This window comes from Candoia aspera, chromosome 1, assembly GCF_035149785.1.
Source record: "Candoia aspera isolate rCanAsp1 chromosome 1, rCanAsp1.hap2, whole genome shotgun sequence".
Classification (NCBI taxonomy): Eukaryota; Metazoa; Chordata; class Lepidosauria; order Squamata; family Boidae; genus Candoia; species Candoia aspera.
This window is the reverse complement of record NC_086153.1, coordinates 296137263-296151988: the sequence shown is the minus strand read 5'-3', so window position 1 is coordinate 296151988 and position 14726 is coordinate 296137263. Positions and strand designations below refer to the sequence as shown.

General features: G+C 38.8%; 1 protein-coding gene across 4 annotated transcripts in view; it reads right to left on the bottom strand.

Moving 5' to 3' along the window:
- Window positions 1–14726, bottom strand: part of TTLL5 (tubulin tyrosine ligase like 5) — a 157605-nt gene that overhangs the window by 103949 nt on the left and 38930 nt on the right. For all 4 annotated transcript variants that reach the window (XM_063290128.1, XM_063290129.1, XM_063290130.1 and 1 more), the window contains exons 13-15: window positions 5705–5786; window positions 3903–3964; window positions 2496–2584 (exon numbers count right to left, since the gene is read on the bottom strand). In XM_063290128.1, the coding sequence (XP_063146198.1) occupies window positions 2496–2584; window positions 3903–3964; window positions 5705–5786 (233 nt within the window). The remainder of the gene's footprint in view (window positions 1–2495; window positions 2585–3902; window positions 3965–5704; window positions 5787–14726) is intronic.

Sequence of the window (14726 nt, the reverse complement as noted above, 5' to 3'; positions counted from 1 at the left end):
GCAGGTGGAGGAAAACTCATCCTAAAGCTGACTGAAAACTAGTAAGAGTTCATTACTGAACCTACTCTGTGGTGGTAATGAAGGTGAAGAAGTAATTTTTCTCCTCCTAGATAACTTTTGGGAGAATTTGTCCAAGTTAAGTTTGCTTTGAACAGCTCTGCAATGTTTCCAGTTTTACCTGGAGCTTGTCTCCAGAAAGCGATACTGGGGGACTTCTACTCAGTCCCATGGCATTTATATTTATAGGGTTCAGCAGTATTACATTTTATCCCCCATTGTATTCGACGTATTATGAAGCTGCTGATTGGGGTCATTCTGAAATCTGAAGTGGTATCATCAGTACACTGACGGAACACAGACCTCTCTCTTGTTTTTGTAAGAGCCAGGCAAAATAGTGGAAATGCTGATCAGCGCTTAGACTGGATGAGGGCAAAGAAACTGAAGCTCAATCTGGAGAAGACAGAAGTGCTATTAATGGATGATGTACCTGCCCAGGAGAGTTCTGCAATGGAATGCATTCCTCCTAAAGGATCAAGTTTTAGTTGGGAGTGCTTCTATATCCATCTTTGTCATTAGAAGCACAATTATCCTCTGTGGAGTGATGTGTCTTTTGCCAATTTAGGATAGCTATTCTACAATAATCCATGCCTTGGAACTATCTTGTAATGTAGTATTCATAGGGTTGCCTTGAAGATGGTCTAGAAACATCAATTAATACACAATATTGCAGAAGACTACTTCATTACAACCAGTTTAATACAACCTTCATTTGCTTTTAGGATCAGGTATTAACCTATTAAGATTTTCATAGTTTGGGAGCACAGAACCTGAAGAAATTTGTTTGCATGTATTTTCATACCCTAAAATCAATTTTGGAGGCTTTGCTTTGAGTATTCTCCATAGCAAGCCTTCTATGTCATGGTGCCTGCCCCTCCAGAAAAACATTATCCCAGAGATGTGTTTGACCCCCACCTTGATTTTTTTTAAACAAGCCCTTAAAACCTGGCTCTTCCAGGCCTTGGATGAGGGTGGTGGCAGACTCCTTATAGAATTACTTGTTTATTGGATTCTGGTTTTCTGGCTATTCCCTTTTGGATTATTTGTATTTCATTGTTTTACATTGCTTTATGTATGTGCCCAGAATCATGATGGAGTCAGGTGGCCTATAAATCAAATAAGTAAGTTAGTAGGTATCTCTGGAGAAGGCTCTAATGCTGGCAAAGGTGGAAGGAAAGACAAGAAGTGGATGACCAGCAGCAAGGTGGATGGACTGAGTTCAAGTGGCAATGGGTGCACTACTGGAAGACTTGAAGGATGAGGTTAGGGACAGATTGTCATGGAGAAAATCTATGTGGTCGCTAAGAGTCAACACTGACTTCATAGTATATAATGAATCAAAAGTAAGTAGGCAAATAAATAAATAAATAAATAGCGAGGGGCTATCTGGAGGCAGGTCTTTTCAGTGATAGTCCTCCGTACGGTATACCTGGCATTGACTTTATTACCTTTTCAGCACCAGCCAAAATCATTTAATTCTCCCAGACATTTTAACAAATCAAGATTAATTTTAAACTTCTATGCTCCTGCTGGTACTTCTATTGTTTTAATTTCATTATACTGTAATTAACAAGTTTTATTGTGTATTTTAATTGTTCAGAATTTTATTGCTTAATTTTAGTGGATTGTAAACTGCTCTGTGAAAGCCTAGTTTTGTACCACAGCATACAGATGTAATAAATAAATAAATAATACCACCTTCTTTTACAGGTTCGTTTGATAGCTAATAATAAATTTTGGATAACAAATAGTATTTGAAACATTTGAAACCCTAAGAAATGAACAAAAGGCAATTTTATTTAGATCAAAAATTATGTTCAGAGTTCAAAGACTTTGCATTGCCTTGCGGCACTAAACAAGCAGACAGTAGATGGCAGCAATTATGCTTCTGGTGCTTGTATCATTTTACATGGTACAGAATGGAGATCAAGACTCACCACTCACTGGGGGTAAGGGGAGCTTCTTTTCAAGAATTCTGCATCCACCATTTCCCATCTGGACACATTTGATTCAGCCTCCCCCCTGCCACCCCTCCCATGCACAATTGAATCCAGGCCTCTATTAACCCTAAGCCCATGTGACTAACACACCCATATGTTACTTCACTGCTTACCTTGACTCCTCTTCCCTCCCTCTTAAGTGTCAGAAATATTGATAGCACCAAATAAAGAAATAATAATACCCACTCAGATACACAAAGGACTTCTAGAGAATTTCTCCTTTCTTAACACTTCAGTCATGTATAGCTTCTACACTATTGGGAGGTAAAAGGGTCTCTAGAAGTCCTTTGTGTATCTATTTTAAAAAACAGCATAAATATAGAAAGGAAAATAGTCAGAGGAGAAAAAGAAAAAGAATAAAAAGATCATCAAGCAACTATATTTTCATAATTTAATAATACCAGCAAAGGAGTATTGTTTTAACCTTTCTCTCCTTACTTGAGTTTTTTGATATGGATTTCTCCTTGCCTCAGATGAGTAATAAGATGTCCGATTTAACCGCTGACCTGGATCCTGACAAACAAAGCCTTGGAGAGGGAGGGAGGAAGACAAGTCACATAAAGGACATCTAACTATGGATCAATTGCCTTGGTAGCATCAATGTACCATCTAAAGGCTATCATGGATGTTTCCCAGGGCACTACTTAATAACAGGTATTGCTGAGTAACAGAAAAGGGTTCCCTTTACAGAAACTAAGCATGTCACTTAATTACATTTATTTTCCAAACTTAAGCATGGATTTGTGAGAAATACTATTATGATGAGCTGTGAAATACAAAAGGGACAAACTAAACTGAACATGATTGGCATGGGAATATGCATGTATGTAGTTTTGAGGGGCTGATAATTCTGAAGCTTGGATACTGTGATAGCTCTAAAATTTAACTTTTTTCTGTTGATATACAGTTCCCATTTTATAGGTATTTTAACGGGAATCATGGCAGCTATGTTAAATATTACTGTAGAATTATCCCACAGTCCCTACATTTCCGAAACATCATGCAAATGTTAATACACACACACACACACATGCACATCATACCATTTATTCAATGTCTCTTTCATACTACAGAACTTAGAGCATCCATACTTTTCACAAATACTATATATACCTTTCAGTAATTACATTACTTTATTTTACTTTTCAAAATTCACACAATAGATCTAACTCTATTTCAACTCATTCATCTCTGTACACCAGTAGCACATGCTCCAGGATGACTACATTGGCCATTTTTAAGTCTATCCAGCCATCACAGTAGGGGTTGGGAGACCATAAGTTTCTGACTTTTTTTTTTTTAAAAAAAGGAAAAAATATATATATATATTGTGGCATAATCAGAGACCATGCCATCCTAGAGGAAGTAGGGGCAGGGACCCCACCTACCCACTGACTGCAGGCTTCTGCCCCCTGGGGAAACAGGAGGAGCAAAAAGTAAAACCAGAGTTCCTAGAGAAGTTCTATTTTTGACATGGCCTCTCCAGTACTTTATCTTGGAGTCTAGAAGGGAAAGTTTATAAAGTAAGTACTTTGCTCTAACTGTACAGTATATAAAACTGATGTTGGTAAGGAGGATTAGCTTAGCCCCAAACAAACTCCAGCCTATTTTGGGCTAAAAATGAATCTCTATGTTACTTATGGTGGTTAATTAACTGAGTTAGGATATTCGCATAACACAATAGTAAAGCATGTGTAAACAGAGCCAATACATCACACATGCAACATAATATAGAGCATTAATTCTTTCAAATCAGTTCTGTACTATATAGTATACAGTATTGACTTTTAACACAATGTTACCCAAAGAAACATAAAATTGAACAGGAACTGACACAATACTCACCTACAAGTGTGAACATATCCGAAATCATACTAGCTTTAATTTTCAGATCCAAAGGAGCATCACTAAACAATATGGAACAAGAGAACAAATAATATCAACTGATTAATGAGTTTATTCTGCATCTCTGAGGAAAGTTTAATAGATATGTACAAGACTCATCATTCCAAGAATGGAAAGTCCCATTCCTGGAACAGCCAAATCAGCATGACTCAGAGAAGAAACAGAAGTGTAGATTTTGCACATATTTAAGCAAATGTGCTTAAAAATAATACACACATCAACTTTATGAAAATCCTTCTCCCTTGACATCCTGGGTATAAGTTAAAGAAATCTTAGATTTCCCTTTATCTAATACTCTATTTGACTGAAAATCAGTATTTCCAGACTGGAAATATTTCTTACAATATGTTCTATAGAACAACAACGCTCTCTGAACAACTTGAGATATTCTGTGAGCTTATCTAAGATCCAGCTGTATTTTTTAATGTTCGGGATCCTTTCAGTTTCATTCGCTTATCCCTGAATACTGAGACAACCAAAAATAAATTCATCACTAAAAAACATATAGATGAAAATTCTCAGAGAATTAGTTTTTATGTGAAATGGCACTGAAGGCCATATTATTTGATCCCTTCAACATATATTTGTGAAAGTGAATTTTCAATACTCATCACAACCAGGGCCAAATATTGAAATGGGATGAATATTATGCCAACACTAAGACTTCATTTAACAAATCTTACCCCAGATATTGATAAAATAAGGCATCATGTGCAAGGTCATATGTCCTATTAAGATTTACACCTTATAAATCTCCATTCACAAAGAAATTAAACATTAATGATTCCAGATTATCAGAGTTCTTGACTGAATGCTGCCTTAAGCCCTCTCAGGAAAAAAGAAGCTGTTCACTTTTCCAAGTTAATGAAACAGAAAAAGAAAAATAGTTTAGGACAGAATACTATTTGGAACAGTGAATCCAATCCCTTTCCTCCTCTGAAAAATCCCTTTTTGCTTTGTCATTTCAATGAAACAAAACTCAGCGTGGCATCACTGCCTATTCAGCCAGAGATGCTAGGAAAATAATCTTATCCAAGCCTGCCCACCCCGCCGCACCAATCTACAGATGGGTTATTGAGGAAGGGCTAAAGTAGTATCAAGCTGCATGGCCATGACCGCTGCAGCTATCCTTAAATACCAACTTCTGCTTACTCAACTATTTCTGCTCAATCCTACCTCTTGCCAATGTAGCCAAAAGGATATATGGTGCGCAACACTTTGAATTTGAAGCAGTTGTTTCACATCAAAACATATTATCCCAGACATACCAGTAGTATTCAGAGGGGAAAAATCCAGCCCTGTTTCAAGCTGGTTTTTTCCCCTTTGAATAACCCTTTTGATAAGGTCAGAACAACCATTTCAAGCTCAATCCAGGCATTTCAAATTCAGAAAATTTTGTACACCTCTAATTGGTAGTATCTTCTTGTGACCTGGTAGTTCAGAGACCAAAAACAAAATTTAAAAACATTCCTCCTTACACACATAGGCCCCTTCTATGTCTGATGCACAAAGCAAGTGATTGGGTGTTATGAGCTAAATTATATCCATGAATTTGAGAAATAAGGAACATTTATCAATGGAATACAGTAGTCAATTTGCAAGCTGGTTCTGCCCTTCATCCAAACGGAGATCCACTCACAAAACATCAAGAATATTTTCTGCCCCCAAAGGAGGAAATAAATTCACAAGAAAACTACTTAGTTACAATAATTTCATCCTATCTTCTGCAGCAGTTCCCTTACCAGGCCAGGGAAGGGGACAGATTCACTTCTAGCAGCCAAGGCTTGAGAGCAGAATCAATGAGAACATCAAAACCATAAAGCTCTGAAACAAAGCACAAAATATATCAGATGACAGCATAACAGCATTTCTAAACAAGGCTGAAACATGGATTTATATGATTGGTTTACCATATGAACAATGTGACAAGGTTTGCTAATTTTCAAGAGTTGCAGTTCAGATGACAATGGCCAGTTTTGAACTAGTTTGCAACTGTTATTACTTCAGCTCTAGCTATTGTCTCATGGTTTGAAGTCAAGGCACTAGTTTTATCAGTAAGCCCTGCTGCAGATTTTTTTTTCTTGATTCTTGCCTCTTTGTGGATCACCTCTTTGTGGACCATTAATGCTGTTTTTAAAACTTGACTCATGTTAATACTGGAGTCGGTTTACATTGTGTTTCTGTACACAAGTGTATACATACATTTGCTCTAAAAAGACATGTTACTTTACTCAAGTAGAGTTTCTTTTGTATTTTAAAGGAGTCCATGCTGTTCATGAACGTACAGTACATTTGTCACCATGGGAGGAAAAGACAGATATAAGACCCAATCTTTTCATATACATACTACACTCATTACACATTACACCTCACTAAACACAATTAAGAAACCTCCTAGTACATCAAAAAAATTTCTGGAGGAAAAGTCATAAAATGAAAGACTCTTTTTCCAAAGTAAATAAATATTTGAAACTGTACATTTTTTCAGCAGGAGTACCCAGGACCCTCAAGCCTTATTCAAAAGAGAATAGCCATTAGATTTTACTTCTTAGAGAATATCTCGGCAGCTGTTGCCGTGGATTACTGGACATCACCCCAACCAAGTGGGAAAAACGAAGTAATCAGACCACACAAACAAAATGTACGTATGACCAAGCCACCACATGCCAGAAATTTCTACCTTGAAGTACACACCCTGTCAAAAGGAAATGTGACTCGAAATTATATGCATATTATCAAGTGAAGACCAGGAGAATTCTCAGTAAAAGATTAAGTAGCAAGAATAAATACAAAAATAGATAAGACAATAAAAAAGAGTCCATAAGCAAGGGAAAATTAAACTTGTGATGTGAAAAGGTCAGCCAGCCTCCAAAATTTTGACAGCCATCACACAGTTCTTTCAAATATTATTTTAAAAACTAAGACACAACTGGTCACACCTGCTTCTGGAAAGGAAATGGACCAAAAGAGACATCCCCAATATATGTGTGTGGAGTTAATGGTGAGCATGAGAGCAGTAAGGTTCTGGGAGGCAAATCACGACCATTCCCACCCTTACCATTCCCCCTGACCCCAATCTAAAAACACCACCAAAATTTAGTCATTTTGCCACCAATTTTCAGTAGTGCATCCCTGGCATGTCAGGGAAGGGGGTGATGGGGGCCAAGGGTTTCCCACTCCCATTATGAACTGGACATCGAGGTACCTCCTGTCTTGCTTCTTATCAGATTTCGTAATGTCAACCTTTCCACCATCCCCTCCTTTGTAATAGGATTAGAGAAACAGATTGGTTTTAAAAGGACAGTTATCGGGGATTCATCTCTCAGCAAGCTGCACCAAGTCTGGCAACTCATACTGCACATTATGCAGAGAAAATTGTAGGAAATGGAGAATTCAGTTTCCTTAGATGTTCTCCTAAGTTCCTGTTTGCACCAAAACAAATGGCTATTTCATCTTCACAGACTTTTTTCTGTTGGATATAAGTTGAGAAGTTAGTAGAAGGCAGCTCCTTCTCCCAGATCTTTATATCCAGAAATACTTAAGGAGAGCCTCTTCCCCCATAGCAAGACACAGTTAGATATTTTGGTTAGCTATACAGTAGTAATCTCATGTATAGAAAAACAGAGTAAAAGAAGTAAGTGTCAAGATCTCACTATCCTGTATACAAACACTGAAGCACAAACCTGAGAATACTCAGAGAAGGGCAGCATAATCTCATAATCAATCCATAATTTTAAATGGACTTAATCTAAATGCTAGCACCAAATGTTAAGCACAAAGACTAAAAGCAATATGACACAACTTGGTCCTTCAGTCACATCTTTTATAAATGAGGAATCAGGATGGAGAAAAAATATACAGAAGAAATGGGCTCTGATTGTTGTTGTTTATTCGTTCAGTCACTTCCGACTCTTCGTGACTTCATGGACCAGCCCACGCCAGAGCTTCCTGTCGGTCGTCAACACCCCCAGCTCCCCCAGGGACGAGTCCATCACCTCTAGAATATCATCCATCCATCTTGCCCTTGGTCGGCCCCTCTTCCTTTTGCCTTCCACTCTCCCTAGCATCAGCATCTTCTCCAGGGTGTCCTGTCTTCTCATTATGTGGCCAAAGTATTTCAGTTTTGCCTTGAATATCATTCCCTCAAGTGAGCAGTCTGGCTTTATTTCCTGGAGGATGGACTGGTTGGATCTTCTTGCAGTCCAAGGCACTCTCAGAATTTTCCTCCAACACTACAGTTCAAAAGCATCGATCTTCCTTCTTTCAGCCTTCCTCATGGTCCAGCTCTCGCAGCCATATGTTACTACTGGGAAAACCATTGCTTTAACTATGCGGACCTTTGTTGTCAGTGTGATGTCTCTGCTCTTAACTATTTTATCGAGATTTGTCATTGTTCTTCTTCCAAGGATTAAACGTCTTCTGATTTCCTGACTGCAGTCAGCATCTGCAGTAATCTTCACACCTAGAAATACAAAGTCTTTCACTGCTTCTACATTTTCTCCCTCTATTTGCCAGTTATCAATCAAGCTGGTTGCCATAATCTTGGTTTTTTTCAGGTTTAGATGCAAGCCAGCTTTTGCACTTTCTTCTTTCACCTTCATCATAAGACTCCTCAGTTGCTCTTCGCTTTCAGCCATCAAAGTGGTATCATCTGCATATCTGAGATTGTTAATGTTTCCTCCAGCGATTTTAACTCCAGCCTTGGATTCCTCAAGGCCAGCTTGTCGCATGATGTGTTCTGCATACAAGTTGAATAGGTAGGGTGAGAGTATACAGCCCTGCCGTACTCCTTTCCCAATCTTAAACCAGTCCGTTGTTCCGTGGTCTGTTCTTACTGTTGCTACTTGGTCGTTATACAGATTCTTCAGGAGGCAGACAAGATGACTTGGTATCCCCATACCACTAAAACTTGCCACAATTTGTTATGGTCCACACAGTCAAAGGCTTTAGAATAGTCAATAAAACAGAAATAGATGTTTTTCTGAAACTCCCTGGCTTTTTCCATTATCCAGCAGATATTGGCAATTTGGTCCCTAGTTCTTCTGCCTTTTCTAAACCCAGCTTGTGCATCTGGCAATTCTCGCTCCATGAATTGCTGAAGTCTACCTTGCAGGATCTTGAGCATTACCTTACTGGCATGTGAAATGAGTGCCACTCTTCGATAGTTTGAACATTCTTTAGTGTTTCCCTTTTTTGTATGGGGATATAAGTTGATTTTTTCCAATCTGATGGCCATTCTTGTGTTTTCCAAATTTGCTGGCATATAGCATGCATTACCTTGACCGCATCATCTTGCAAGATTTTGAACAGTTCAGCTGGGATGCCGTCATCTCCTGCTGCCTTGTTATTACAATGCTTCTTAAGGCCCATTCAACCTCACTCTTCAGGATGCCTGGCTCTAGCTCACTGACCACACCGTCAAAGCTATCCCCGATATTGTTATCCTTCCGATACAGGTCTTCTGTATATTCTTGCCACCTTTTCTTGATCTCTTCTTCTTCTGTTAGGTCCTTGCCATCTTTGTTTTTGATCATACCCATTTTGGCCTGGAATTTACCTCTGATGTTTCTAATTTTCTGGAAGAGGTCTCTTGTCCTTCCTATTCTATTGTCTTCTTCCACTTCCACGCATTGCTTGTTTAAAAATAATTCCTTATCTCTTCTGGCTAACCTCTGGAATTTTGCATTTAATTGGGCATATCTCCCCCTATCACTGTTGCCCTTTGCTTTCCTTCTTTCTTGGGCTACTTCTAGTGTCTCAGCAGACAGCCATTTTGCCTTCTTGGTTTTCTCTTTCTTTGGGATGTATTTTGTTGCCGCCTCCTGAACAATGCTGCCAACTTCTGTCCATAGTTCTTCCGGGACCCTATCTACTAAGTCCAGTCCCTTAAATCGATTCTTCACTGCATATTCCTTAGGGATATTAGTGAGCTCATATCTAGCTGATCTGTGGGTCTTCCCTAATCTCTTTAGTCTGATCCTAAATTGTGCAAGAAGAAGTTCGTGATCTGAACTACAGTCAGCTCCAGGTCTTGTTTTTACCGACTGTATAGATGTCCGCCACCTTTGGCTGCAAAGGATCTAGTCAATCTGATTTTGGTGTTGTCCATCTGGTGAAGTCCATGTATAAAGCCGTCTCTTAGGTTATTGGAAGAGAGTGTTTGTTATGCAGAGTGAGTTGTCTTGGCAAAATTCTATCAGCCTATGTCCTGCTTCGTTTTGTTCTCCCAGGCCATGCTTACCTGTAATTCCAGGTGTCATTTGCCTGCCCACCTTAGCATTCCAGTCTCCTGTGATGAAAATAACATCTCTTTTAGGCGTGTTGTCCAGTAGGTGCTGCAGATCCTCATAGAACTGCTCTACTTCAGCTTCTTCAGCATCTGTGGTTGGGGCGTATATTTGGATCACTGTGATATTAGATGGCTTGCCCTGAATTCGAATTGAGATCATTCTATCGTTTTTTGGATTGTATCCAAGCACTGCTTTAGCCACTTTACTATTAATTATGAAGGCTACTCCATTTCTTCTGTGGTCCTCTTGTCCACAGTAGTAGATCTGGTGGTCTTTTGATGTGAAGTGGCCCATTCCAGTCCATTTCAGTTCACTGACACCCAGAATGTCTATCTTTAATCTTGACATCTCACCCATAACCACATCCAATTTGCCCTGGCTCATAGATCTTACATTCCAGGTTCCAATGGTATGTTGATCCTTAGAACATCGGATTCGCCGTTCACCACCAGCACCGTCAGCCGCTAGCCATCCTTTTGGCTTTGAGCTAGCTGCGTCACCACGTCTGGGGCTAGTTGAACTCATCCTCTGTTCCTCCCCAGTAGCATTTTGACCATCTTCCGACCTGGGGATCTCATCTTCCGATGGTATACCGACATATCTCTGGTTGTACTGATCCATTGAGTTTTCACGGCAAGAATACTGGGGTGGGTCGCCATTACCTTCCCCAGGGATCGCATTTAGTCTGACCTCTCTGTCATGACCTTCCCGTCTTGGGTGGCCCTTCACGGTTTAGCTCATGGCATCATTGAGGTGCTCAAGCTCCAGCACCGTGGCAAGGTAACGATCCTTTGCTGAAGGGGCTCTGATTAAACCTCCCAAAATCCTCAATGGCAGCTTTTGCTTATCTCTCAAAAACATTTTAACATTCTATTCCTGATCTATTAGAAACAAGGGCCATACTATAAATTGGAAGCCCACAACCTTTGGAGGCACATCTGGAGTATATTGCTTTCATTTTTATAAAATGACAATTCTGGTAGGAATCACCAAGAAAAAAAAAAACCAATTACCAGAAGCTACATTGGTAGACTATTACTCCCTAACATCATTTCTAGTCCCCCAGGATGCTCTCCACTAATTCATCTTTTTTTTCTGAGCAAATTGATGGGGGGGGGCAGCTATAGATCCCTGCCATTTTATGTTCTAAAACTGTTTCTGAGACCTATGTCAGGCCCACAGGCATTGTTTGAAGAACAGATTATGTTTGATGCTGATGCTTTGCAGCATTCTAATTTCCCCCTTTTTAACTGAAAATTTAAAAAGTGAAAATGAATAAAATGAATTTAAATAGGCAAGGAGTCGCACAATGTGTCTGGAGTAGGATAATCTGAGCCTGGTCATTTGTGCCTCAAGTGAGAACTCTGAGTTGATGCGTTCAATGATCCATTGATTTCTTTTCTTGGCTGTCCATGGTATTCCCAGGAGTCTTCTCCAACACCAAAGTTCAAAAGCATCAATTCTCTTCCTATCCTGCTTCTTCAAAGCCCAATGTATGTATTTATGCATAAATAAATAAATGCTGAATTCCATATATTCAGGCCTCTCAGGATGAATTCAACTGACCAACCTTTGGAGACACTGTTGTACCATACTAAACATGACAGGATTTGTCATGAGAGATGCCATTTAATAGACAAACTGAATCTTGAATTTCTCTGCAAATGAGAACTAAAAATGAATAATTGCTTCAATACCCTACTTCATGATTTTAAGGGGAAATCATGTTTTAAGGGGAAACAATACATTAAGTTCTCCCATTTACTCTTGTAACGGGGGGGGGGGGGGGAGAGAGAGAGAGATGCAGTTTCAGCAGTGTGATCGTGGCACAATTTTGTAAGCATACCAATCAGTGAAACACGGGTATTCTCTAGAATGCTAAATTTATGAGGATGGCAGAATAATTACTATTCTAAGATCCTCTGTTTAAAAAAAAACAAACCATAAGGTAACTCATTCTGTAGAATGAATAACTGATAGCATATTATGGTGGTAGCACAGTTCTCAAGCTAACCTGCCATGTGCTCTCTCAATTAAATCAAATTTGGTTAATATTTCATTAACAAATAACAACAAAGGGGTTAAAAATCTAATCAGAGTAATGTTTCAGCACTACAAAATGCTTCCTTCATATTTATGGCCTTACTTGCCCTGGAAAATTCTCTAGCCTTCACCCTCAAACACCACATTACTTGTATTAAAAGTCTTGGCCCTGCGATGCAGCACTCTAATATAATTAATCCGACTCTAGATGTTTCTTTCAATGACTGCAGAGAAGTGTGAGTGTAGTCATGAAAAATAACTCTGGAAAATGTATTCTGATCCTTCTCACCTTCCCTGTTACCCCCAGGGAAAGGTTTTATACCGCTTCAAAGCCCTGGTATGTGTTATTGGGAGGGGGGGGGGTTCTATGCCCACCCAGAAGCAGACTCCAAAAGTCAAAACAATGAAACCTTTAATAGCTGGGACCAGAATATACCAGTCTCCTTCTTTCTCCTCCTCCTTTTGAATCACCTATGAAATGGTCTGCTTGGAGTGCTGAAAGCTCCCACTCTCTCCCATTTAACTCACAGATGTCTCTGTACCTCTCCCTGGATTTGTATTAATGGTGATAAACTAGCTAAGTTCTCCCAGTATAAAATATATATAAGCATATTTTGATATGCCAGACTGTATTTATTACATCTAGCAAACAGATTTATCCTATGTGAAGCTGGTTTATCTTGACTTCCTCTGCCTGTCACAGGAAAAGAAGGTAGCCGGTTTTGTCTATTTTTCTCAAAAGTGGGCCCCTTTCCACTCAGTGCAGATGCTATTCAGGCTTTACATTAGAACACTAAGCAATGGCATTTTCCAAACTATCTGCCAGATTACTGCCTGATCAGGAAGCATACATAATACCTACAGTCTCTAGAGAGCTTAGTGCTGGACCACCTAAGTCTATACTTTTGTTCTACCTCCCAATCTCAAACTGGATAACATTTATAAGAAGGGAAACTGCCCACAGTGAAAACAGAAAAACACAATATTAAAATAAATTAGTATAAATACAGAGGTAGGTTATGCTTTGCTCTCCTCTTCTCTCAAAATTTTACCCTATATATGAGAAGAATTTGCTACAGACCTCCCTAGTCAAGGATTAACAATTATTATAGATTCCATGCCATTTGGGAAGTAAGACTGAATAAATGCAACTCAATAAACGACATAGTATTTTGCTCCCCTATTTGCAAATGTCATTATCATGGCCCCCAAAAGACACGTATAACCAGCCCTAGAACACAGCTGGTAGAATTTGGTGTTCTGATTCTGCTAACAGAACTTTGATCAAGGTAACGGGTTCCTTCCACAATCTAACAGCATGCCTCTGCAAGTTATAAATAAAAGTTGCACAAATGGGGTGCATTTTTATCAGGTCAGGAAGGATCGCATGATTCACTGAGGCAGAAAGCAGCAGCCGAGGGTGTGCAGACAGTAAAAGATAATAACAGAGAAGAACTAAACAGGACAATACTGTGAATACACATGACTGAATAGACATTTTGCACATATATCATAAAGCTTTAAACAAAATCTTAAAGATTCTTTGAAAAAAAACCTGGATACATTTACAGATCTCCTTGTCACACAAAAAAGTAAAAACACTTCTTTTTTGTTTGAAAAGCTAAATACCGAAAAACAACCAGAAATCCCATTATCATGGTTCTGTATATTCTAGTGTCATACCATGCAAGTGTGGAATTTGACACAGTCATCAACACTAAGAGGATTTCAGTTCATATTTTTAAAACCAACAAGTTCATAGCCTTCCATGAAAAGACAATTAAAAGCACACAGGCAATCCCTGATGTAATCCTCAGAAGCCAAAAAAGACATTCTAAAAGTTCACCAGAGGTCAGAAGATACAGAGTCAGTTCATGCTTATAACTTTCCACTCCTGCTAATGACAAGCCCAAACAAAATGAAGCAGTGTAAAAAATCTGTGCTGTGCTGTGTATTGCTGAATAGTGTGTTCAGGAGCCACTTTGTGTTATTTGGTTGGCAACTGTAGTTCTTTTTTTTTCTCTAAATATACATGTATTTATATTGTATTGTTAGCCACCCAGAGTCTCACTGGTGAGATGGGTGACCATATAAATAGAGATAAATAAAAAATAAAATGTGTCAGATTGCAACTTTCTCTTAGAATAAAATGCCTTTTTAAAACACATGTTTTAATTTTTAGATTATATGGTTTTAGGTATAGATGTTATCATAGGCAAGGCTTTCCTAACCGGGTCTCTATTTGTGAGGGACTTCACCTCTCATCATCCCTGCCAACACCAATCAAACTGAATAAGACTGTTATACAGTACAGTATTTCTTTGGAATATATACATCAACTCTATAAAGTTTGTCCAAATTATATACCATATATATATAAATATAAATATAAAAAATGGTTATAGAAGCTAGTGCTTAGCAAGCTATTCAT